The sequence below is a fragment of the Salmo salar genome, chromosome ssa12, assembly GCF_905237065.1.
Source record: "Salmo salar chromosome ssa12, Ssal_v3.1, whole genome shotgun sequence".
NCBI classification, from domain to species: domain Eukaryota; kingdom Metazoa; phylum Chordata; class Actinopteri; order Salmoniformes; family Salmonidae; genus Salmo; species Salmo salar.
In genome coordinates, this window is record NC_059453.1 from 30,722,641 (window position 1) to 30,748,775 (window position 26,135).

At 44.1% G+C, this 26,135-nt stretch overlaps 1 protein-coding gene across 2 annotated transcripts; it reads left to right on the forward strand.

The window, feature by feature from the left end:
• The first annotated feature begins 8,649 nt into the window (after positions 1 to 8,649).
• On the forward strand, positions 8,650 to 13,219 carry LOC106597822 (keratin, type I cytoskeletal 13-like). 2 transcript variants are annotated; one of them, XM_045691242.1, is made up of 7 exons: positions 8,650 to 9,314; positions 9,876 to 9,958; positions 10,279 to 10,435; positions 10,673 to 10,834; positions 10,974 to 11,099; positions 12,098 to 12,318; positions 12,513 to 13,219. In XM_045691242.1, the coding sequence occupies exons 1-7, from the start codon at positions 8,712 to 8,714 to the stop codon at positions 12,760 to 12,762; spliced, it is 1,602 nt and encodes a 533-aa protein (XP_045547198.1). In that variant the 5' UTR covers positions 8,650 to 8,711; the 3' UTR covers positions 12,763 to 13,219. The 2 variants fall into 2 exon arrangements, with proteins under 2 accessions (XP_045547198.1, XP_045547199.1); XM_045691243.1 differs by having other exon boundaries at positions 8,651 to 9,314; positions 12,606 to 13,219.
• The last annotated feature ends 12,916 nt before the right edge of the window (positions 13,220 to 26,135 follow it).

Here is a 26,135-nt window from a genome sequence, read left to right on the forward strand (position 1 = left end):
TTCTGTTTTCTGTGTTTTCAACTTGATGTATCTGATCTGGCATGCTCCTATACATCTGACTATCATATAAGTTGTCATCTTTTGCACATGAGGCCAATTCTATTGTCTTGAGAATGCATATGTGTCAGTATGATCTTGAATATATTTATGACATTCACTTGTATTGAGTTTAATACTAGGCTAAAACATTTAAATATTGATAGTAGAAATGTTGAAAGTTGTCTGCAAAATTATATAATTCTATCTCTATTAAGAACATTTCAGAGTTTTAGATTCAGAGTTGTATACTGTAGAGAAAGTGTTTGTGGAGTCAACTGTAGAGCTGGAAACCAAGTTTTGGTGGAAAGATTTAGATTTGAAAACAAGTCATTTGAAATTAGATGATAGAATGTAAATGCTATGACATCCATTCTCCAAGATTCATATTTTCAGTCTATGATAAAGAATGAATATCTCTATAACAAGTGAAGCCACACAGTCCATTCTCATTCAACCACATAATCTTTATTGATGGTTCTGTTGACAAATTATTACTTGATCTCATCCACATCCACATCGAGGTTCTGGGTGGTCTCCATCAGAACTACCATGTAGGTCTATGGAAGTAGGTCAGGAGCAAGAGCGTCCTAGGTTTTGTATTGAAAATCGATGTAGCCAGAGGAGGATAGAAAATTGCTGTCCTCTGGATACACCAGGGTGCTACCATAGAGGGTCCTTTAGAGACTTCTGTAGACCTTCATTGTGAGAGTGTGTTTTAGGAAATCAGGTTTTTGGTGACGTGAATATATTTAGTAGAGTTTTATCTAAAAAGCATAACTTTTTAATTTGTAAATATTTAGTATTTTTCAGAAATCACTGAGTAGGGTGGTCCTCATATTCCTCCTCTGAAGAGCCTCCACTGTTACACAACATCAGTAGACATTGCAGGATGGTACAGTCAGTTTTGCCAGATATGAATGTAGGAGAATTGGGAAACTTATAAAAAGCTTGAAAAGTAGAGTGCTCTACTCACAGTGGTGCACAGCCACTTAAACACTTATTAAACAGACCACTTAAACACGACATTTTTTTATTTTGAAATGTAACCTTTATTTAACTAGGCAAGTCAGTTAAGAACAAATTCTTATTCTTATTGACAGCCTTCCGGGGAACAGTGGGTTAACTGCCTTGTTAAGGGGAAGAACGACAGATTTTACCTTGTCAGCTCGGGGATTCAATCCAGCAACCTTTACGATTACTTGCCCAATGCTCTAACCACTAGGCTATCTGCCACCTCAAAACACATGGCCAAAAGTATGTAGACACCTGCTTGTCGAAAAGCTAATTCCAAAATCATGGGCATTAATATGGAGTTGGTCCTCCCTTTGCTACTATAACAGCATCCACTCTTCTTAGAAGGCTTCCCACTAGATGTTGGAACATTGCTGCGGGTACTTGATTCCATTCAGCCACAAGAGCATTAGTGTGGTCGGGCACTGATGTTGGGTGATTAGGCCTGGTTCGCAGTCAGCTTTCCAATTCATCCCAAAGGTGTTCGATGGGATTCCAAACGTCTTCGATAGAATGTCATTGTATGCTGTAGCGTTAAGATTTCCCTTCACTGGAACTAAGGGGCCTATCCCGAACCATGAAAATCAGCCACAGACCATTATTCCTCCTCCACCAAACATTACAGTTGGCACTATGCATTAGGGCCAGTAGCGTTTCTCCTGGCATCTTCCAAACCCAGATTCGTCCGTTGGAATGCCAGATGGTGAAGCGTGATACATCACTGCAGAGAACATGTTTCCACTGTTCCAGAGTCCAATGGAGGTGAGCTTTACACCACTCCAGCCGAAGCTTGGCACTGTACATGGTGATATTATTTTATTACGTTTGTAATCCCAAGAAATAATCTGCTCAGACCCCAACCAAGGAGCATCAAAAGTCGTGCCATAAATTCTCAGACAACCCAAAGATTCCTTGATGCCCTTCCAGACTCCCTCTGCCTACCCAAGGACGTCAGAGGACAAAAATCAGTTAACCACCTAACTGAGGAACTCAATTTAACCTTGCGCAATACCGTAGATGCAGTTGGACCCCTAAAAACAAAAAACATTTGTCATAAGAAACTAGCTCCCTGGTATAGAGAACATACCCGAGCTCTGAAGCAAGCTTCCAGAAAATTGGAACGGAAATGGCGCCACACCAAACTGGAAGTCTTCCCACTAGCTTGGAAAGACAGTACCGTGCAGTATTGAAGAGCCCTCACTGCTGCTCGATCATTATATTTCTCCAACCTAATTGAGGAAAATAAGAACAATCCAAAATTTATTTTTGATACTGTCGCAAAGCTAACTAAAAAGCAGCATTCCCCAAGAGAGGATGGCTTTCACTTCAGCAGTAATAAATTCATGAACTTCTTTGAAGAAAAGATCATGATCATTAGAAAGCAAATTATCGACTCCTCTTTAAATCTGCGTATTCCTCCAAATCTCAGTTGTCCTGAGTCTACACAACTCTGCCAGGACCTAGGATCAAGGGAGACACTAAAGTGTTTTAGTACTATATCTCTTGCCACAATGATGAAAATAATCATGGCCTCTAAACCTTCAACCTGCAAACTGGACCCTATTCCAACTAAACTACTGAAAGAGCTGCTTCCTGTGCTTGGCCCTCTTATGTTGAACATAATAAACGGCTCTCTATCCACCGGATGTGTACCAAACTCACTAAAAGTGGCAGTAATAATGCCTCTCTTGAAAAAGCCAAACCTTGACCCAGAAAATATAAAAAACTATCGGCCTATATTCCTCTCAAAACATTTTTAAAAAGCTGTTGCGCGGCAACTCACTGTCTTCCTGAAGACAAACAATGTATACGAAATGCTTCAGTCTGGTTTTAGACCCCATCATAGCACTGAGACTACACCTGTGAAGGTGGTAAATTACCTTTTAATGGCGTCAGACCGAGGCTCTGCATCTGTCCTTGTGCTCCTAGACCTTATTGCTGCTTTTGATACCATCGATCACCTCATTCTTTTGGAGAGATTAGAAACCCAAATTGGTCTACACGGACAAGTTCAGGCCAGGTTTAGATCTTATCTGTCAGAAAGATATCTGTTTGTCTCTGTGAATGGTTTGTCCTCTGACAAATCAACTGTAAAATTCGGTGTTCCTCAAGGTTCCGTTTTAGGACCACTATTGTTTTCACTATATATTTTACCTCTTGGGGATGTCATTCGAAAACATAATGTTAACTTTCACTGCTATGCGGATGACACACAGCTGTACATTTCAATTAAACATGGTGAAGCCCCAAAATTGCCCTCGCTGGAAGCCTGTGTTTCAGACATAAGGAAGTGGATGGCTGCAAACTTTCTACTTTTAAACTCGGACAAAACAGAGATGCTTGTTCTAGGTCCCAAGAAACAAAGAGATCTTCTGTTGAATCTGACAATTAATCTTGATGGTTGTACAGTCGTCTCAAATAAAACTGTGAAGGACCTCGGCGTTACTCTGGACCCTGATTTCTGTTTTGACGAACATATCAAGACTGTTTCAAGGACAGCTTTTTTCCATCTATGTAACATTGCAAAAATCTGAAATTTTCTGTCTAAAATTGATGCAGAAAAATGTATCCATACTTCTGTTACTTCTAGGTTAGACTACTGCAATGCTCTACTTTCCGGCTACCTGGATAAAGCACTAAATAAACTTCAGTTAGTGCTAAATACGGCTGCTAGAATCCTGACTAGAACCCCAAAATTTGATCCTATTACTCCAGTGCTAGCCTCCCTACACTGGCTTCCTGTTAAGGCAAGGGCTGATTTCAAGGTTTTTCTGCTGTCATGACGTTGGCCTCTTTGAGTACAGGGAGGACAGTTGACCCCCTCCCCCCTTGCACCATCCCCCAACCTACCTTCCCCCACCCAGGCCCTGTGTGAAAGGGTTGTAAAAACTCTAAGAGGAGAATCTCTTGCCACATGGCCCATAGAGAGACACAGGAAATTCTTCCAACTCACAGAATTGGGGAGCCAAGTGACATTTGTGTTCTGGAGAAGGTATGAAAGATTGGTGAAGAATCCAGCTACGAACTGGTCCGCTTGGTACAATTTTGTGATACTCAGAAGAGACAATATAGCCATATTACCATAAAACGGTTTATATAATAGCCTCAGCCTTGAGACTTGCATCCACATGGTTGTATAGAATGTATTAATAAGGATAAAGCTATTTGTAATACATTGAGATGCTATGTACTGATGTTAATGTGATAGAATTATATTTCTGTACCAAGCTTAACCTCTATGGGCTAGGCGGGACGAATTCGTCCCACCTACGTAACAGCCACTTGAAGCCTGTGGCGCGATTTTCAAAACCTTCCGGGGAATTCGCTAACATTTTACTAAATTACTCACGATAAACGTTCACAAAAAGCATAACAATTATTTTAAGAATTATAGATACAGACCTCCTCTATGCACTCGATATGTCCGATTTTAAAATAGCTTTTTGGTGAAAGCACATTTTGCAATATTCTAAGTACATAGCCCAGGCATCACGGGCTAGCTATTTAGACACCCGGCAAGTTTAGCACTCACCATAATCATATTTACTATTATAAAAGTTTGATTACCTTTTGTTGTCTTCGTCAGAATGCACTCCCAGGACTGCTACTTCAATAACAAATGTTGGTTTGGTCCAAAATAATCCATCGTTATATCCGAATAGCGGCGTTTTGTTCGTGTGTTCCAGACACTATCCGAAATGGTAAAGAAGGGTCGCGCGCATGGCGCAATTCGTGACAAAAAAATTCTAAATATTCCATTACCGTACTTCGAAGCATGTCAACCGCTGTTTAAAATCAATTTTTACGCCATTTTTCTCATAGAAAAGCGATAATATTCCGACAGGGAATCTCCTTTTCGGCAAACAGAGGAAAAAATCACAAAGGCGAGGGCGGTCGGGTCACGCGCCTAAGCCCAGAGTCCCTTGATCGGCCACTTGAGAAAGGCGATAATGTGTTTCAGCCTGGGGCTGGGATGACGACATTCTGTTTTTTCCCGGGCTCTGAGCGCCTATGGACGACGTAGAAAGTGTCACGTTAGAGCAGAGATCCTTAGTAAAAGATAGAGATGGAAAAGAAGTTCAAGAAATGGTCAGACAGGCCACTTCCTGTAAAGGAATCTCTCAGGTTTTGACCTGCCATTTGAGTTCTGTTATACTCACAGACACCATTCAAACAGTTTTAGAAACTTTAGGGTGTTTTCTATCCATATGTAATAAGTATATGCATATTCTAGTTACTGGGTAGGAGTGGTAACCAGATTAAATCGGGTATGTTTTTTATCCAGCCGTGTCAATACTGCCCCCTAGCCCTAACAGGTTAACTCAGTCATCGGCACGCCCCCAGGGACACAGACAGGACCAGGCGTCATTTGACATGTTCACTAAAAAACTAGACCCTGATTTACATTTCTTCAGACCTGGCCTCCACTCCATTGCGAGTTGGCCAATAGGTTTGACCATCCAAGTACTCTACTGAAAGTGAACTATACCACGTGGTTAACTTTTAGACTATTGATACCGACAGAATAAGAACAAGTCTTTGATATTAATTATTAGTCTGCAGCTAAGTAAATTATATCATTGAACGCGAAGACCAACGAAACATCCATTCTATGACGACATTAATGAATGTCGCTTTGAAAGATCCATTCTAACCGAGAGAGAGAGAGAGAGAGAGAACTCTCCATCAGAACGACGCTCCAACAAGGATCCCGACGACACACTGAGCGTAAATATATATTGATTGCAATTGTTCTCAAATGAGTGAGCGTTCATGTGCAAAGGATTAGCATGTCAATTGTTAATATTAATGAACTGTGTACCTCCTCAGCTGAACATTTTATGACCCATTGTTCTACAAGACACCAGCCATGCCTGTTTAGACCACTAGGGCACATTACTCTACCAATTCTTTGTGATGATAATTACTGTTTGTATACTTTATGTGAATTACTTAGTTTAGTAAATAAATGATTTTAAGACAATTGATGTATGGATGACTCTTAGTAAAGACTGGGTTCGGGCAGATACAACAATTTACGACGTTTGGAATGAGACTGGACGCGAGGTAAAATACACCATTTAAACCAGAAGATAATCGGCCTATACTATAATAGAATATAATATATAATGTTATAATATAGGAAAGTTATATTAGGAAAATTATAACTTTGTAATCTGAATATTTTCCTTGGTGCCCCGATCTCCTAGTTAATTACAATTAAACGATGAATCAGTTTGATCACGTGATAATAGAGTTAATTGATAAACATGTCTTCAGTTTAATGGTACCCCAAAGACACGACACTGCTAACCTACAAAGAATTACATGGGCTTGCTCCTACCTATCTTTCCGATTTGGTCTTGCCGTACATACCTACACGTACGCTACGGTCACAAGACGCAGGCCTCCTAATTGTCCCTAGAATTTCTAAGCAAACAGCTGGAGGCAGGGCTTTCTCCTATAGATCTCCATTTTTATGGAATGGTCTGCCTACCCTTGTGAGAGACGTAGACTCGGTCTCAACCTTTAAGTCTTTTTTGAGACTCATCTCTTCAGTAGGTCCTATGATTGAGTGTAGTCTGGCCCAGGAGTGTGAAGGTGAACGGAAAGGCACTGGCTGTCTCTGCCTAGCCTGCCTAGCCGGTTCCCCTCTCTCCACTGGGATTCTCTGCCTTTAACCCTACTACAGGGGCTGAGTCACTGGCTTACTGGTGCTCTTCCTTGCCGTCCCCAGGAGGGGTGCGTCACTTGAGTGGGTTTAGTCACTGACATGGTCTTCCTGTCTGGGTTGGCGCCCCCCTTGGGTTGTGCCGTGGCAGAGATCTTTGTGGGCTATACTCGGCCTTGTCTCAGGATGGTAAGTTGGTGGTTGAAGCTATCCCTCTAGTGGTGTGGGGGCTGTGCTTAGGCAAAGTGGGCGGAGTTATATCCTGCCTGTTTGGCCCTGTCCGGGGGTATCATCAGATGGGGCCACAGTGTCTCCTGACCCCTCCTGTCTCAACCTCCAGTATTTATGCTGCAGTAGTTTATGTGTCGGGGGGCTAGGGTCAGTCTGTTATATCTGGAGTATTTCTCCTGTCTTATCCGGTGTCCTGTTTGAATTTAAGTATGCTCTCTCTAATTCTCTCTTTCTTTCTTTCTTTCTTTCTTTCTTTCTTTCTTTCTTTCTTTCTTTCTTTCTTTCTTTCTTTCTTTCTTTCTTTCTTTCTTTCTTTCTTTCTTTCTTTCTTTCTCTCTCAGAGGACCTGAGCCCTAGGACCATGCCTCAGGACTACCTGGCATGATGACTCCTTGTTGTCCCCAGTCCACCTGGCCGTGCTGCTTCTCCAGTTTCAACTGTTCTGCCTGCGGCTATGGAACCCTGACCTGTTCACTATGACTTCTATTATTTGACCATGCTGGTCATTTATGAACATTTGAACATCTTGGCCATGTTCTGTTATAATCTCCACCTGGCACAGCAAGAAGAGGACTGGCCTCTCCTCATAGCCTGGTTCCTCTCTAGGTCTCTTCCTAGGTTTTTGCCTTTCTAGGGAGTTTTTCCTAGCCACTGTGCTTCTACACCAGCATTGCTTGCTGTTTGGGGATTTAGGCTGGGTTTCTGTACAGCACTTTGATATATCAGCTGATGTAAGAAGGGCTATATAAGTACATTTGATTTGATTTTATTTGATCTTAGGCTTTTGTGCCGCAGCTCGGCTATGGAAACCTATTTCATTAAGCTCCAGACGGACTGTTTTTGTACTGACCTTGCTTCCAGAGGCAGTTTGGAACTCGGTAGTGAGTGTTGCAACCGAGGACAGACTATTTTTACGTGCTTCAGCACTCGGCGGTCCCGTTCTGTGAGCTTGTGTGGCCTACCACTTCGCGGCTGAGCTGTTGTTGCTCTTAGAGGTTTCATCTTCACAATAACAGCACTTACAGTTGACTGGGGCAGCACTAGCAGGGCAGAAATTTGACAAACTGACCTGTTGGAAAGGTGGCATCCTATGACGGTGCCACGTTGAAAGTCACTGAGCTCTTCATGAAAGCCATTCTACTGCCAATGTTAGTTTATGGAGATTTCATAGCTGTGTGCTCGATTTTATACACTTGTCAGCAACGGGTTTGGCTGAAATTGCCAAATCTACAAATTTGAAGGTGTGTCCACATACCTTTTGGCCATGTACCGTATGATAGATGATATAGTGATTAATGCGTTCAGATTAATTGCTTTTATCAAAATGAATTGCACTGGCCTGGCACCTTGTTTGTGTGAACACGCCAATGTACACTGACTGACTGACTGCACCCTTCTGATTTATGGCAACATTTATCCATTGTTTTTGGACAAAGACTGGACCACCCTGGAATACTCAACACCTCTTGGAAAGCCCTTCTGGTGTGTCTTTGGCACACCACCTCCTTCTGCATTCTCGCGATTGCCAGCAGGTTGTCAAAGTGGGTGGAGGAGCCCTGCCCTGCCCTGCCCTGCCCTACATGAGGTAATGACTCCCTGTATTCCTCCCTTCTCCTCCCTTCTGCATCTCCCACCGATGTCCTACTCCCAACCTCCCTCCCTCCTGCCCTGTGCAGCATAAAAAGGGAACAGTGGCTGGGCAGTGCACCACATTCTCTCTCCTCTTCATCCCAGGCAGGCAGACTCCCTCTCAGCAGCCATGTCCTTCTCCAGATCTAGCATGTCCTACAGCAGCAGCGGCGGTGGAGGCGGAGGTGGCACCATGTCCATGAGGTCTGGAGGTGGAGGTGGAATGGGTATGGGCTCCTCCCGCTTCTCCTCGATGGGTGGTTGTGGCGGTGGAGGAGGCCGTGTCACTGCCATGAGGGCCGGCAGTGTGTATGGAGGAGCAGGAGGCTCTGGGGTGCGCATCTCTAGCTCCTCGTTCGGTTCCGGTGGCGGAGGTGGTGGTGGCGGTTATGGTTTCAGAATGGGAGGGGGTGGCGGCGGTGGCGGTTATGGTTTCGGCATGGGAGGGGGTGGCGGCGGCATGGGAGGGGGTGGCAGCGGCAGTTATGGTTTTGGCATGGGTGGGGGTGGTGGTGGCGGCGGTGGAGCCGACCTCCATGTGTCGGTCAATGAGAAGGCCACAATGCAGAACCTGAACGACCGCCTGTCCACCTACTTGGAGAAGGTGCGCTCGCTGGAGGCAGCCAATGGTGAGCTGGAGTTGAAGATCCGTCAGTTCCTTGAGAGTAAGACGTCCCCCAGCGCTCGCGACTACTCTGGCTTCCACGCTACTATCGCCGACCTTCAGGAAAAGGTATGTGACATGTCTCCTAGACGGCAATAGCACTCAATGATGACATCACAGCATGTCAAAGCATGATAATGTCTGCATTGTGAAAATATTATTCTTTGTTAGAGAGTACATGTACATGGTGTACACGTCATCAGCTTGTTTTTCCAACAAGTTACTAATAGAGAAATTAATATGACTTTTAGAAAATGCAAAATTATATACATTTGTTATAATTGATTCAAACAAGAATTTGCACCAAAGATAGATGCAAAGACAGTATGCATATTTGCAGCTGAAGCATTGAAAATAAAGCAGATCATTGAAGCCAATCCTTCCTCTCTCTTAATAGCCCCTAGGCGAATACAGAAGTCGCAAATTGTTTCTTTGTGTCATGTCATGGTTTACAATGATCATAATGACAACAGGGTCCCTGTAATGATTCTATGGTCTATCATTTACAGTGCAGCTGAAACTCAGAACTCAATCATTACATTGTGGTATCACAGTTTGTGTGTACTGCATTTGTATCAAATTCCATGAATACCCCATCCTGAAATGTTTTTGCCATCCTCCACCTCTCAGATCCAGGCTGCCACCTGCTTGAACGGAAGTATCTATCTGAACATCGACAACGCAAAGCTCGCTGCAGACGACTTCAGAAACAAGTAAGTACACCCAACACCATCCACAGATACAGTACACTGCTGGTGCATTACATTAACCACATGGAATAACCCCAAATCTGTAAAAACCCTCATACTGTTTGTTATTACATTTTGTGTTGAATCTATTAAAAGTAAACCAAATGACATTACCCTTCACCCCCACCATAACCACACCCACCTAACAGACATATCAGAAGCCTGGTGTTACTTTCTGTTATTTTCCCAAAACTTAATGCAATGCTAGAATCTATAACCCCTGCTATTCTCACAGAGGAACACATTCCGGCAGTTCTTTGACCTAAGCTCTCTCCATCTCTCAGGTATGAGAACGAGCTGGCCATGCGTCAGTCAGTGGAGGCGGACATCGCCGGGCTGAAGAGGATGCTGGACGAGATGACCATGGCCAGATCTGACCTGGAGATGCAGATCGAGGGGCTGAAGGAGGAGCTCATCTATCTCAAGAAGAACCATGAGGAGGTGGGTGTGGGCTGATGGAACATATCCATACAGTCCCTTAATGTATTACATCTATTGACCATGTCAACCTGCTATGGGTCTTCACTAGAACACCATTGCTGGCTTTCAAGCACATCTGTATCAAGCAATGGTGTTCAAATGTATAATGAAGATAGAGGGCAGGTCAAGTTGTTACCATCAGGCAGAGGTTAGTTACTTCTTAATCCTTTAAACTCACCACTATGTTTTTCTCCACAGGAGCTGCTTGCCATGAGGACGCAGATGACTGGACAAATCAACGTGGAAGTGGACGCAGCACCACAGGAGGACCTGACCAGAGTCATGTCTGAGATCCGTGAGCAGTACGAGTCCGTTAGTGCCAAGAACCAGCGCGACCTGGAGTCCTGGTTCCAGACCAAGGTAGAACCTCTAGAACCTATAAACTATGTTCATTGTGTAGATGTTCCTTTACTTCTAGTTAGTAACATTGTGACATTCCATCATGAGCTGAAATGTTGGTTTGATCCTGTGATGATTGACCACTTATTGTGTTTAACAGACAGAGACGTTGAACCAGGAGGTGGCGTCCAGCACAGAGGTTCTCCAGACCTCCAAGTCAGAGATCTCAGAGATCCGTCGCACACTGCAGGGCCTGGAAGCCGAACTGCAGTCACAGCTCACCATGGTGAGCCGTAATTACCTACACAACTTTCTGCAACTTTTATCAATAATCAATATTTGACACTTTCATCATTCTCTACCATTCCTCAAGTACCTTACTTTCACCTAGAATCTAACACTATCCCTCAAGTTGTTATAGCCAGGCACCAAATCAAATCAAATCAGAATACACTCAATCATAGGACCTACTGAAGAGATTGAGACCGAGTCTGCGTCTCTCGCATGGGTAGGCAGACCATTCCATAAAAATGGAGCGCTATAGGAGAAAGCCCTGCCTCCAGCTGTTTGCTCAGAAATTCTAGGGACAATTAGGAGGCCTGCGTCTTGTGACAATAACGTACGTGTAGGTATGTACGGCAGGACCAAATCGGAAAGATAGGTAGGAGCAAGCCCATGTAATTCTTTGTAGGTTAGCAGTAAAACCTTGAAATCAGCCCTTGCCTTAACAGGAAGCCAGTGTGGAGAGGCTAGCAATGGACTAATATGATCACATGTTTTGGTTCTAGTCAGGATTCTAGCAGCCGTGTTTAGCACTAACTGAAGTTTATTTAGTGCTTTATCCAGGTAGCCAGAAAGTAGATCATTGCAGTAGTCTAACCTAGAAGTGACAAATGCATGTCTACATTTTTCTGCATCATTTTTGGACAGAAAGTTTCAGATTTTTGCAATGTTACGTAGATGGAAAAAAGCTGTCCTTGAAACAGTATTGATATGTTCGTCAAAACAGAGATCAGGGTCCAGAGTAACGCCGAGGTCCTTCACAGTTTTATTTGAGACGACTGTACAACCATCAAGATGAATTGTCAGATTCAACAGAAGATCTCTTTGTTTCTTGGGATCTAGGACAAGCATCTTTGTGTTGTACTTTACTATAGATAACCTCTTACTGCCTTCACATTCAATTACTCGAGCTAACTTTTTCAGTATGACAGTAAACATTCCAAATTCCAAAACTACTCCCACAGTTTTTGACTTATCATCTCTGTCTCTCCCGGCCAATAGAAAGGCTCCCTGGAGAACACGCTGGCGGAGACAGAGGACCGTTACTCCATGCAGCTGGGACGCCTCCAAGACCAAGTGACCAGTCTGGAGGAGCAGCTAGTGTCCCTCCGCAGCGACATGGAACGCCAGGGCCAGGAGTACAAGATGCTGCTGGACATCAAGACACGCCTAGAGATGGAGATCGCTGAGTATAGGAGGCTGCTGGATGGAGAGGCTAGCGGGTAAGGCAGGAAGCGATTGGATGTCTCCCTCAACATTTGATTTTTAAAAACAATGTTCATTTGAAGTTGACCTTAGTTTGAGCCATGGTTACTTTTGACATGAATCTACAGCTATGTAACCTTTAATAGATATTTACTATGATCATAGATCATAGATGCTAACTATGCTAGCCATTGGTTTCCCTTCCTAACAGCCTCGTTCACAGCTCCTCGAAATCTGGCCACAGCTCCTCCAGCTCCCACATCAGCTCCTCTAGCTCCGGCCTCAGCTCCGGCCTCAACTCCAGCCTCAGCTCCTCCAGCTCTGGCCTCAGCTCCGGCCTCAGCTCCGCCAGCTCTGGCCCCAGCTCATCCACCTCCACCGCACGCAAGGTGGTGATTGTCACAGAGGAAATGGTGGATGGCAAGGTTGTCTCCTCAAGTGAAACCAAACACACCTCTTAAGGTCCTAGACACACAGCGAGCACTGCGGCAAGCAATTGGTTAACTACATAGAAATATAATTACTAGAATGGTTATTGGAAATGAGAGGCCAGAAAGTGGAATATTACGGTTCCCCAGTCCTTTATTCATGCAACCTAAAATACAATGTTCCAACTTATAAAAAGTATTTGTCAGATAAAAAAATCCCTATCCTCGTTATCAGTGTTATTTGTTTAGGCCAGCTCTGGATTACTCTAGTTTAAGATGTGCTTAACGTCCTGCTATACTTTCTAGAATGGCTAAAGCCCCTCAGATACCCATCATGGAACATTGACTTGAATGGGGATTTATTTTCTGGTAATTCTATTTCTATGGTTAACACCTCCAGAACAACATATTCTACTACATCTGGATGGGACACCAACAACAGACCCCATTGTGAATACAATAAAGATGCTCTGACTTGCTGACACCATCATTCTGTTTTCTGTGTCTTTCAACTTGATGTATCTGATCTGGCATGCTCCTATACATCTGACTATCATATAAGTTGTCATCTTTTGCACATGAGGCCAATTATATTGTCTTGAGAAAGTATATGTGTCAGTATGATCTTGAATATATTTAGGACATTCACTTGTACTGAGTTTAATACTTGCCAATATTTTTTGAAATGCTGATAGTAGAAACTTGAATGCAAGTTGTCAGCAAAATTATATAATTCTATCTGTATTAATCAAACTCAATTTTTCAAGCATTAGATTCAGAGTTATATACTGTATGGAGAGTGTTTGTGGAGTCAACTCTAGTGCTGGACACAATGTTTTGGTGGAAAGATGTAAATTGAAATCAAGTCTTATGAAATGAGAGCACAAAATGTATCTGCTATGACATCCATACTCACAGATTCATATAGTCAGTCTATGATAAAGCATTAATATCTCTGAAACAAGTGAGACCACACAGTGGAGTTAGAGGGTTAGTGTTGACAGATATGACTGTGGGTGACTTGAGAAACTCATACAAGGCTTGAAAAGTAGAGTGCTCTACTCACAGTGGTGCACAGCCATAAATCAAGATGCAGACACATGTAAGGGAAAGGGAAAGGGGGATACCTAGTCAGTTGCACAACTGAATGCATTCAACTGAAATGTGTCTTCTGCCTTCATCCAATATAGTAATTCATGCATTCAGATGAATTGCTTTTATCTAAACTGATTGCATTTCCCTAGCTCCTTCTTTGTGTGAACATGTCAATGCGGACTGACAAACTGACTGCACATTTCTGATTTAGCATTGGTTGTAAAAGCCATAATATCACTAGATTGTGTTCTAGAGAATATTGCTATAGAATGTCTTCTTCATGACATATTTGTTCAAGAAAAGGGCGTCTGTTTGTTTCTACATTGTATGTCTGGAAGAACCAGTTACGTAATGCCAATGGACAGGGGTTGAGTTACAGGTGAATCTGGTGAGTGACAGTGGTGACAACGTTGCACTGCTGTACTCTGCTCCGTGTGACAGCCACAAACAAACAGATAATAAGTTATGAATTACAAAAGGTTGAGGCTAAAATGAAGCGGTATACCTTAGTTTACACACAAACCAGCTTTTGCATGCACTATTTATATAAAGAATCAAACTAAAATCAAACTAAAACTGAGCTTTTGTTGTGGGGGGTTAAGTGCCTTGCTCAAGGGCACAACAGCAGGCAATGATGTCTAAGATTTGATACCAGTAATCCTCCGGTTGCCAGCTCACTTCCCGACTGATTTTTCCCGTCGGACCCGGGATTCAATCTTGCAACCCGGTTGCTGGCTCCCCTCTCTAACTGCTAGCCTACCTGCCACCCTTTATGGGTGATTGCACAGTAGGCACAAGCTGCAATCCAATCTTAGAGGTGGGTGTACACCATTGCTTTATTTAACCTGTATTCTACCAGGTGAATTGACTGAGAAGAGAACTCATTCTTATTTATAGCAACAACCTGGGAATAGCTGCAGGGGAGAGCTGACGGGGTGAAAAAGTCCATTAGAAAGCTTGGGATGATTAGATGGTCATCACGGTTGGAGGGCCAGATTTGGGAATTTAGCTAGGACATAATCATGGCCCACCAGATTGTGCGGTCTGCCATCTTTTTGGAGGGGAGAGGACAGGCAGAGGTCACTTTACATAGTTCATGCTTCATACATTTTCTCCTGGGGGGGTTCTGCATGTTCATTCCTGTCAAACATGTACATTCTTTGCTTGTGTCTGATCAACAGAGTAGCAGCAGCGTATATGATGATTGTGTGTGTGAGTGTGTGTGCATGTGTGTAGAGTCAGCATGAATGTGTGTGTGTGTTCTGTGTGTGTGAGAAAATGAAGTGTGTGTGTGTGTGTGTGTATTTGTGTGTGTCAAATCAAATCAAATTTTATTTGTCACACACACATGGTTAGCAGATGTTCATGTGAGTGTAGCGAAATGCTTGTTCTTCTAGTTCCGACAGTGCAGTATTATCTAACAAGTAATCTAACAAATTGTAACAAAATGTGTGTGTGTGTGTGTGTGTGTGTGTGTGTGTGTGTGTGTGTGTGTGTGTGTGTGTGTGTGTGTGTGTGTGTGTGTGTGTGTGTGTGTGTGGGTGGACGTGTTTAACTATACTTGTGGGGACCAGAATTCACAACAAAAATAGAAAACAAACAACATTTTGACCAACTGGAGACATTTTGTTGATCCCCACAAGGACAAAGGCTATTTCCAGGGGTTTGGGGTTAAGGTTAGAATTAGTGTTAGGGTTAGAATTAGGTTTAGGAGCTAGGGTTAGTTTTAGGGTTAGGTTTAGGAGCTAGGGTTAGGTTTAGGGTAAGGTTAGGGTATGGGTTTAAGGTTAGGGTTAGGGTTAAGGTAAGGCTACGGGTCAAGGAAAATAGGATTTTGAATGGGACTGAATTGTATGTCCCCACACGGTTAGCTGTGCAAGACTGTGTTTGTGTGTGTGTGTGTGTGTGTGTGTGTGTGTGTGTGTGTGTGTGTGTGTGTGTGTGTGTGTGTGTGTGTGTGTGTGTGTGTGTGTGTGTGTGTGTGTGTTGGAGTATCAATGTGAGTGTGTAGAGTCCTGCGAGGGTGCATAAAGTACGTGCAAAAATAAAGAAATCCATAAAAAGGGTCAGTACAGATAGGCCGTGTAGTGATTGAGTTAGCTATTTAAAATCTCTTCGACAGATTTTCGTGGACAGATGAAACGGCGAGAATCCGTCAAGGCTCACGTAGAATAATGTGATTACCAGCGGCAGTGGTTTCTGTTTTTCTGTTTTCATCATTGATTATTTGGATGAATCAGAATTGGGGCGAAGGCGGTGCGTAAACTGGTACCGTGATTTTTAAGCCTGTGTGCGGATGATAAGCGGTTTCCACTAGATTCCACAGCCACAAAGTCAAGATAAATACTGGTGAAAATAATTAAAGGGAGGACTTTAGCCGAGAGTTTCCATGTGGCGAAGGAGGAAACTTCGCTTCCTTCCTTTGCACAAAGGTAATCATAATTGTTAATGAAATTCCCTCCAAAAGAAAAAAAAGGAAATGGCAAACTTTTACGAGAAGCTTCTGGGTAACTGAGATGAGCTATTTAGCCATTTTATGGCTGAGGACAGAAGCTGTTCAGGAGCCCGTTGATGTCACGTACTGGTACCAATTGCCGTGAGAACAGTTTATGGCTTGGGTGGCTGGAGTCTTTTCTGGGCCTTCCTTTCACACCGCCTGATATAGAAGTCATGGATGGTAGGGAGCTTGGCCCCAGGGATGTACTGGGCTGTCCACCCCACCCTCTGTGGCACCATGAAATCGAGGGTGGTGCAGTTGTCATACCAATCATTGATGCAGCCAGTCATGATGCTCTCAATGGTGCAGCTATATAACTTTTTGAGGACTTGAGGGCCCATGCCAAATCTTTTCAACGTCCTGAGGAGGAAGACGCGCTGTCATGCCTTCTTCACGACTGTGTGTGTGGGCTATTTGAAGTCCTTAGTGATTTGGACACCGAGGAACTTGAAGCTCTCGACCCAGTCCACTACATCCCCATCGATGTGGATGGGGGAGTCCTCACCCTCCTCTAATGTTGTCCACCATCAGCTCCTTGGTCTTACTGATGTTGAGGGAGAGGTTGTTGTCCTGGCACCACACTGTCAGATCACTGACCTCCTTCCTGTAAGCGGTCTCATAGTCACCGGGGATCAGGCCTACCACCGTCGTGTCGTCAGCAAACTTGATGGTGTGGGAGTCGTGCGTGGCCAAGCAGTCGTGGGTGAACAGGGAGAACAAGAAGGGACTAAGCACACACCCTTTTGGGGCCGCCATGTTGATGGTCAGTGTGGCGGAGGTTATGTTGCCTACCCTCACCATTCAGGATCCAGTTGCAGAGGGAGGTGTCAATGAACAGCATTCTCACATAGGTATTCCTCTTCTCTTGGTGGGTGAGAGCAGTGTGGAGTGCAATTGAGTATGCGTTGATCTGTTGGGGCGGTATGCAAATTGGAGTGGGTCTAGGGTGTCTGGAATGATGGAGTTGATGTGTGCCATAACCAGCCTTTCAAAACACTTCATGATTACAGATGTGAGTCCTACATGGCGGTAGTCATTGTGGCAGGTAGTCTTAGAGTTCTTGGGAACAGGAATGATGGGGGTCAGCTTGAGACGTGGGGATTAGAGACTGAGACAAGGAGAGGTTGTTAATGGCTGTTCTGTGCACGCACTGAGAACGTGCCATGGAATACTGAGTGTTAACCTCTTACATCTAGACGTTCTGCTAGCGGAACGCCTGCTCCAATATCCAATGATAGGCGTGGCGCGAATTACAAATTCCTCAAATATACAAAAACTTCCATTTTTCAAACATATGACTATTTCACAGCATTTTAAAGACAAGACTCTCCTTTATCTAACCACACTGTCCGATTTCAAAAAGGCTTTACAGCGAAAGCAAAACATTAGATTATGTCAGCAGAGTACCCAGCCAGAAATAATCACCCATTTTTCAAGCTAGCATATAATGTCACAAAAAACAAAACCACAGCTAAATGCAGCACTAACCTTTGATGATCTTCATCAGATGACACACCAAGGACATTATGTTATACAATACATGCATGTTTTGTTCAATCAAGTTCATATTTACAGTGGGGCAAAAAGTATTTAGTCAGCCACCAATTGTGCAAGTTCTCCCACTTAACCTGTTAGGGCTAGGGGGGCAGTATTGACACGGCTGGATAAAAAACATACCCGATTTAATCTGGTTACCACTCCTACCCAGTAACTAGAATATGCATATACTTATTACATATGGATAGAAAACACCCTAAAGTTTCTAAAACTGTTTGAATGGTGTCTGTGAGTATAACAGAACTCAAATGGCAGGTCAAAACCTGAGAGATTCCTTTACAGGAAGTGGCCTGTCTGACCATTTCTTGAACTTCTTTTCCATCTCTATCTTTTACTAAGGATCTGTGCTCTAACGTGACACTTCCTACGTCGTCCATAGGCGCTCAGAGCCCGGGAAAAAACAGAATGTCGTCATCCCAGCCCCAGGCTGAAACACATTATCGCCTTTCTCAAGTGGCCGATCAAGGGACACTGGGCTTAGGCGCGTGACCCGACCGCCCCGCTTTTGTGATTTTTTTCCTCTGTTTGCCGAAAAGGAGATTCCCTGTCGGAATATTATCGCTTTCTACGAGAAAAATGGCGTAAAAATTGATTTTAAACAGCGGTTGACATGCTTCGAGTACGGTAATGGAATATTTAGAATTTTTTTGTCACGAATTTGCGCCATGCGCGACCCTTCTTTACCATTTCGGATAGTGTCTAGAATGCACGAACAAAACGCCGCTATTCGGATATAACGATGGATTATTTTGGACCAAACCAACATTTGTTATTGAAGTAGCAGTCCTGGGAGTGCATTCTGACGAAGACAACAAAAGGTAATCAAACTTTTATAATAGTAAATATGATTATGGTGAGTGCTAAACTTGCCGGGTGTCTAAATAGCTAGCCCGTGATGCCTGGGCTATGTACTTAGAATATTGCAAAATGTGCTTTCACCAAAAAGCTATTTTAAAATCGGACATATCGAGTGCATAGAGGAGGTCTGTATCTATAATTCTTAAAATAATTGTTATGCTTTTTGTGAACGTTTATCGTGAGTAATTTAGTAAAATGTTAGCGAATTCCCCGGAAGTTTGCGGGCGTATGCTAGTTCTGAACGTCACATGCTAATGTAAAAAGCTGGTTTTTGATATAAATATGAACTTGATTGAACAAAACATGCATGTATTGTGTAACATAATGTCCTAGGGTTGTCATCTGATGAAGATCATCAAAGGTGAGTGCTGCATTTAGCTGTCTTCTGGGTTTTGGTGACATTATATGCTGGCTTGAAAAATGGGTGTCTGATTATTTCTGGCTTGGTACTCTGCTGACATAATCTAATGTTTTGCTTTCGTTGTAAAGCCTTTTGAAATCGGACAGTGTGGTTAGATTAACGAGAGTCTTGTCTTTAAATAGCTGTAAAATAGTCATATGTTTGAGAAATTGAAGTAATAGGATTTTTAAGGTTTTGAAAATCGCGCCACAGGCTTAAAGTGGCTGTTACGTAGGTGGGACGAATTCGTCCCGCCTAGCCCAGAGAGGTTAAAAATATGAGAGAGGCCTGTAATTTTCATCATAGGTACACTTCAACTATGACAGACAAAATGAGAAAAGAAAATCCAGAAAATCACATTGTAGGATTTTTAATGAATTTATTTGCAAATTATGTTGGAAAATAAGTATTTGGTCAATAACAAAAGTTTATCTCAATACTTTGTTATATACCCTTTGTTGGCAATCACACAGGTCAAACGTTTTCTGTAAGTCTTCACAAGGTTTTCACACACTGTTGCTGGTATTTTGGCCCATTCCTCCATGTAGATCTCCTCTAGAGCAGTGATGTTTTGGGGCTGTCGCTGGGCAACACGGACTTTCAACTCCCTCCAAATATTTTCTATGGGGTTGAGATCTGGAGACTGGCTAGGCCACTCCAGGACCTTGAAATGCTTCTTACGAAGCCACTCCTTCGTTGCCCGGGCGGTGTGTTTGGGATCATTGTCATGCTGAAAGACCCAGCCACGCTTCATCTTCAATGCCCTTGCTGATGGAAGGAGGTTTTCACTCAAAATCTCACGATACATGGCCCCATTCATTCTTTCCTTTACACGGATCAGTCGTCCTGGTCCCTTTGCAGAAAAACAGCCCCAAAGCATGATGTTTCCACCCCCATGCTTCACAGTAGGTATGGTGTTCTTTGGATGCAACTCAGCATTCTTTGTCCTCCAAACACGACGAGTTGAGTTTTTACCAAAAAGTTATATTTTGGTTTCATCTGACCATATGACATTCTCCCAATCCTCTTCTGGATCATCCAAATGCTCTCTAGCAAACTTCAGATGGGCCTGGACATGTACTGGCTTAAGCAGGGGGACACGTCTGGCACTGCAGGATTTGAGTCCCTGGCGGCGTAGTGTGTTACTGATGGTAGGCTTTGTTACTTTGGTCCCAGCTCTCTGCAGGTCATTCACTAGGTCCCCCCGTGTGGTTCTGGGATTTTTGTTCACCGTTCTTGTGATCATTTTGACCCCACGGGTGAGATCTTGCGTGGAGCCCCAGATCGAGGGAGATTATCAGTGATCTTGTATGTCTTCCATTTCCTAATAATTGCTCCCACAGTTGATTTCTTCAAACCAAGCTGCTTACCTATTGTAGATTCAGTCTTCCCAGCCTGGTGCAGGTCTACAATTTTGTTTCTAGTGTCCTTTGACAGCTCTTTGGTCTTGGCCATAGTGGAGTTTGGAGTGCGACTGTTTGAGGTTGTGGACAGGTGTCTTTTATACTGATAACAAGTTCAAACAGGTGCCATTAATACAGGTAACGAGTGGAGGACAGAGGAGCCTCTTAAAGAAGAAGTTACAGGTCTGTGAGAGCCAGAAATCTTGCTTTTTTGTAGGTGACCAAATACTTATTTTCCGCCATAATTTGCAAATAAATTCATAAAAAATCCTACAATGTGATTTTCTGGATTTTTTCTCTCATTTTGTCTGTCATAGTTGACGTGTACCTATGATGAAAATTACAGGCCTCTCTCATCTTTTTAAGTGGGAGAACTTGCACAATTGGTGGCTGACTAAATACTTTTTTCAAAAACCAGCTTTTTACATTAGCATGTGATGTTCAGAACTAGCATACCCCCCGCAAACCTCCGGTGAATTTACTAAATTACTCACGATAAACGTTCACAAAAAAAAATAACAATTATTTAAAGAATTATAGATACAGAATTCCTTTGTGCAATCGAGGTGTCCAATTTTAAAATAGCTTTTCGGTGAAAGCACATTTTGCAATATTCTGAGTAGATAGCCCAGCCATCACGGCTAGCTATTTAGACACCCACCAAGTTTAGCCCTGACCAAACTCCGATTTACTATTAGAAAAGTTTGATTACCTTTGGTGTTCTTCGTCAGAATGCACTCCCAGGACTGCTACTTCATTAACAAATGTTGGTTTGGTTCAAAATAATCCATTGTTATATCCAAATAGCGGCATTTTGTTCGTGCGTTGAAGACACTATCCGAAGTGTAAATAAGGGTCACGAGCATGGCGCATTTCGTGACAAAATATTTTTAAAATTCCATTACCGTACTTCGAAGCATGTCAACCGCTGTTTAAAATCAATTTTTATGCAATTTTTCTCGTAAAAAAACGATAATATTCCGACCGGGAATCTGCGTTTAGGTAAACAGACGAAAGAAAATAAAGCATGGGGTCGACTCGGGCACGAGCCTGAGTCTCACAGTACTGTGACCAGCCACTATCCAAACGCGGCTACTTTGTTTCAGCCAGAGCCTGCAAAGCCACGATTCAGCTTTTTGCCGCCTTCTGAGAGCCCATGGGAGCCGTAGGAAGTGTCACGTAACAGCAGAGATCCCCTGTAATGGATAGAGATAATCAAGAAGGGCAAGAAATTGTCAGACAGGGCACTTCCTGCATGGAATCTTCTCAGGTTTTGGCCTGCCAAATGAGTTCTGTTATACTCACCGACACCATTCAAACAGTTTTAGAAACTTTGGAGTGTTTTCTTCCAAAGCTAATAATTATATGCATATTCTAGTTTCTGGGCAGGAGTAATAATCAGATTAAATCGGGTACGTTTCTTATCCGGCTGTGAAAATACTGCCCCCTAGCCATAACAGGTTAACCTGATTAGCGAGATCCCTCAGACCTCTGAATCGGCGGGTGCGCTCATGCACGGCTCGGTGTTGTTTTTGTTGAAGCGTGCATTAAATGCATTGAGTTCTTCTAGTAGATTGACATCATTGGGAAGATAATGGCTGGGCCTTCCTTTGTAATCCGTAATGGACTATAGCCCTTGCCACATGCGGCGGGTGTCGGAGTCTGTGTAATAGGATTCCAGCGTGTTCCTATGTTGTCCTTTTGCTTGTTTGATGGCTGTCTGGAGATCATAGCAGGACTTCTTGTACTTGTTTGTGTCCTCAGCCATTGCCTTGGAGTTGGCTGCGATATTCCTGTGTGCGCTAAACCTGTCCTTTAGCTTAGCGCCAAACTCTGTGTTAAATCAGGGCTTTTGATTGGGAAGCAGCGTCGCTGATGTATTTCCTAATAAAGCCGTTGACGGAGGTGGTTAGCTTGTTGATGATATCGGCTGAGTAACGTAAAATATTCCAGTCAGCGCTAGCAAAGCAGTCTTGTAGCTTAGTCTCCGATTCGGGGGACCATTCCTCTATGGAGCGGGTATTTCCTGTTTGACCTTGTAGACAGGAAGTAGGAGTATAGAGTCATGATCTGATTTGCCGAAGTGGGGACGAGGAAGGGCCTTGTATGCTTGCTTGTGGATAGAGTAACAGTGGTCTAGGGACTTTATCGCCCCTACTGGAGAAGGAGACGTGTTGATGGGAAAAAATATCCCAGATACAGGTTTCTGTGATTATATTAATTATCAATACCAATCATTAAAAACAACATACAGACAGAACATTTTATTTTTGAGGTTGCAAAGGCTAATGGTGAAGACAAGGAAGTGTATAAAAGAAAAGGGCTATTATGGACCACATGAACCCCTTCCACCTCCCACAATCCTCGATCCCACGCCAGCACCAAGATGCCAGTTTCTGAGGGTTTGTAAAAGCCTGCAGAGTGCAGGTATGGTCATGAGAGTACATTGCACACTGCCATGTCATAGCACATGTTATTCTATATAGTTGAGAGATGCATATATGCACGACACAAACCAGGAGAGTTTAGGAGATGTTATAGAGATAGAAATGTTTGACTAATGCAAACTTCAACTTTTGTGACCAGAGGCAAAAAAACTATTTTAATTTTACTCCTCTGGGTTTGAGAGACATGTGGGTACGAAAGAAAGTGGGGAATGGAGGGATAAGAGTGGGATATGGCTGTGCAATTTACTCTAGACTACATTTTATTATAATTATTATCATGAAATAGCATACCCAACAATAGATGTCATGCTGTCACAGAGTTCGTTGGGTTGTACAGACCAAAACGCAGCCGGGATGTGAATGCTCATCTTGTATTTTAATTGAATAAAGAGAACACGGAGAAAAAACAAGAAAACAAATAGAGACTAGTGACAGTTTTACAGGCAGACTAAACGCAGTGCAAAATACCTACTACCCACAACCTACCAAACAAGCACACACCTAGTTATAGGACTCCAAATCAGAGGCAACTAGAAACTCCTGCCTCCAATTGAGAGTCCAGCACCCAAAACTACACATAGAATAACAAACCTAGAACCTATACCAAAACTAACACACCCCACTACACCACACACAAAACCCCACAATACAAAACAATTATACCTCTGCCACGTCCTGACTAAATATAATACAAATAATACCTAAATATTGGTCAGGACGTGACATTACCCCCCCTAAAGGTGCATACACCGAATGCACCAACATAAAGAAAACCCAATACAAAAATAAACCCCCTAAACGAATGGGAGGGAAGGGAGGGTGGCTGCTGTCAACGACGGCACTGTGCTACACCCCCCCCTCCCCAATCCACCTATATTGGAGGTCGCTCCGGTTCTGGCCTACTGCCCTCCAGACCGTAGACAGACTTGCTTGGCTTTAGACAGTAGGCAGACTCCTTCGGTTCCAGGTCGTAGGCCGACTCCTTCGGTCCCGGGCTGTAGGCAGACTCATTACATTCACAGTTAATTAATTATATTTTGGGATCGTAGCCAGACTCACCCGGTTCTGGGTCACAGGCAAATTCCCTCAGTCCCGGATCGCTGGCCGACCCCCTTGGTTCCGGGTCACAGGCAGATTCCCTCAGTCCCGGGTCGCAGGCCGACCCCCGTGGTTCCGGGTCACAGGTAAACCCCTTCTGTTCCAGGTCACAAACAGACCCCTTCGGTTCCGGGTCACAGGCAGACTCCGGACAGGCGGGCCACTCTGGCAGCTCCGGACAGGCGGGCCACTCTTTCAGATCCGGCGCGGCGGGCCACTCTGGCAGATCCGGCGCGGCGGGCCACTCTGGCAGATCCGGCGCGGCGGGCCACTCTGGCAGATCCGGCGCGGCGGGCCACTCTGGCAGATCCGGGCAGACGGGCCACTCTGGCAGCTCCGGGCAGACGGGCCACTCTGGCAGCTCCGGGCAGACGGGCCACTCTGGCAGCTCCGGGCAGACGGGCCACTCTGGCAGCTCCGGGCAGACGGGCCACTCTGGCAGCTCCGGGCAGACGGGCCACTCTGGCAGCTCTGACGGCTCCTGACTGGCGGGCGGCTCTGGCAGCTCTTGACTGGCGGGCGGCTCTGGCAGCTCCCGACTGGCGGGCGGCTCTGGCAGCTCCTGACTGGCGGGCGGCTCTGGCAGCACCAGACTGGTGAGGCTGGGCTGACGCACTAGATGCCTGATGCGTGGGGCTGGTACAGGATGTGCCAGTCTGGGCACACGCACCTTAGGGCTAGTGCGGGGAGCGGGAACAGGCCGAGTCAGACTGGGCTGACGCACCTCAAGGCTCGTGCGTGTAGTATGAAACACTGGACCGTAGAGGCGCACTGGCGGTCTTGAGCGCAGGACTGGCATCACCCCTAATGGCTGGATGCCCACTTTCCCCTGGCACATGCGGGGCGCTGGTACTGCGCGTACTGGCCTAAAAATGCTCGGCCTCGCCCCTGTACCCATCACCCCAAAGCACGGGACCTGTCCAGTTTGTCTCTGCCTAAACATGGTACGGGGAGCTGGCCTGGGGATCCATCCTCGCCCTGCCAAACTGCCCATGTGCCCCCCCCAAAATGTTTTATTGGGGCTGCCTCTCGGGCTCCCTTACCAGCCGTGTTCCCCAGTCCTCGCCAGAATTCCTCCGCTGCTTGGTCCTGTTGTGGTGGGTAGTTCTGTCACAGAGTTCGTTGGGTTGTACAGACCAAAACGCAGCCGGGATGTGAATGCTCATCTTATATTTTAATTTAATAAAGAGAACACGGAGAAAAAACAAGAAAACGAATAAAGACTAGTGACAGTTTTACAGGCAGACTAAACGCAGTGCAAAATACAACTACCCACAACCTACCAAACAAACACACACCTACTTATAGGACTCCCAATCAGAGGCAACTAGAAACACCTGCCTCCAATTGAGAGTCCAGCACCTAAAACTACACGTAGAAAAACAAACCTAGAACCTATACCAAAACTAACACACCCCACTACACCACACACAAAACCCCACAATACAAAACAAATATACCTCTGCCACGTCCTGACCAAATATAATACAAATAATACCTAAATATTGGTCAGGACGTGACACATGCTAAATCAGCTCATTTGGTTGTGCTATTAGATGAAGCACAGTGACAGCACATTGAGTTGTACAAACACACAACATTTCTGTCATTGTTTCGCCATTTGAACGTGGTGCTAAACGGTTGAAAGTGCAGCTATAACACATTTAGGTGACAACTAAACGAGAAATCAGACAACGTTGTTCCATTGTTTTTGGATGGTTTAAAGCATAGTGATAACACTTTGGGAATTCAACAAACTTTTGTCTGTCTTTTTGAATGGGTGAATATAGGTTATAATCTCATTGATCAACATCTCAACCAAATGTCACCCAATTGTCCATGTTGAAATTGTAACGTCTGCTTCCAACTCACACTCACAAACACATAGATCCCCTGCACGCAGCTCACTCTCCAGATTCCAATCACCCTAATTCTGATAACCTATTCACACACCTGTGTCATTATCACACACTGTTTAGTTCAGTTCTTTGCACCCAATCGTTGTGAAGTATTGTTTGTTTTTGGACACACTTCTATTCGGAGCGCTGGTT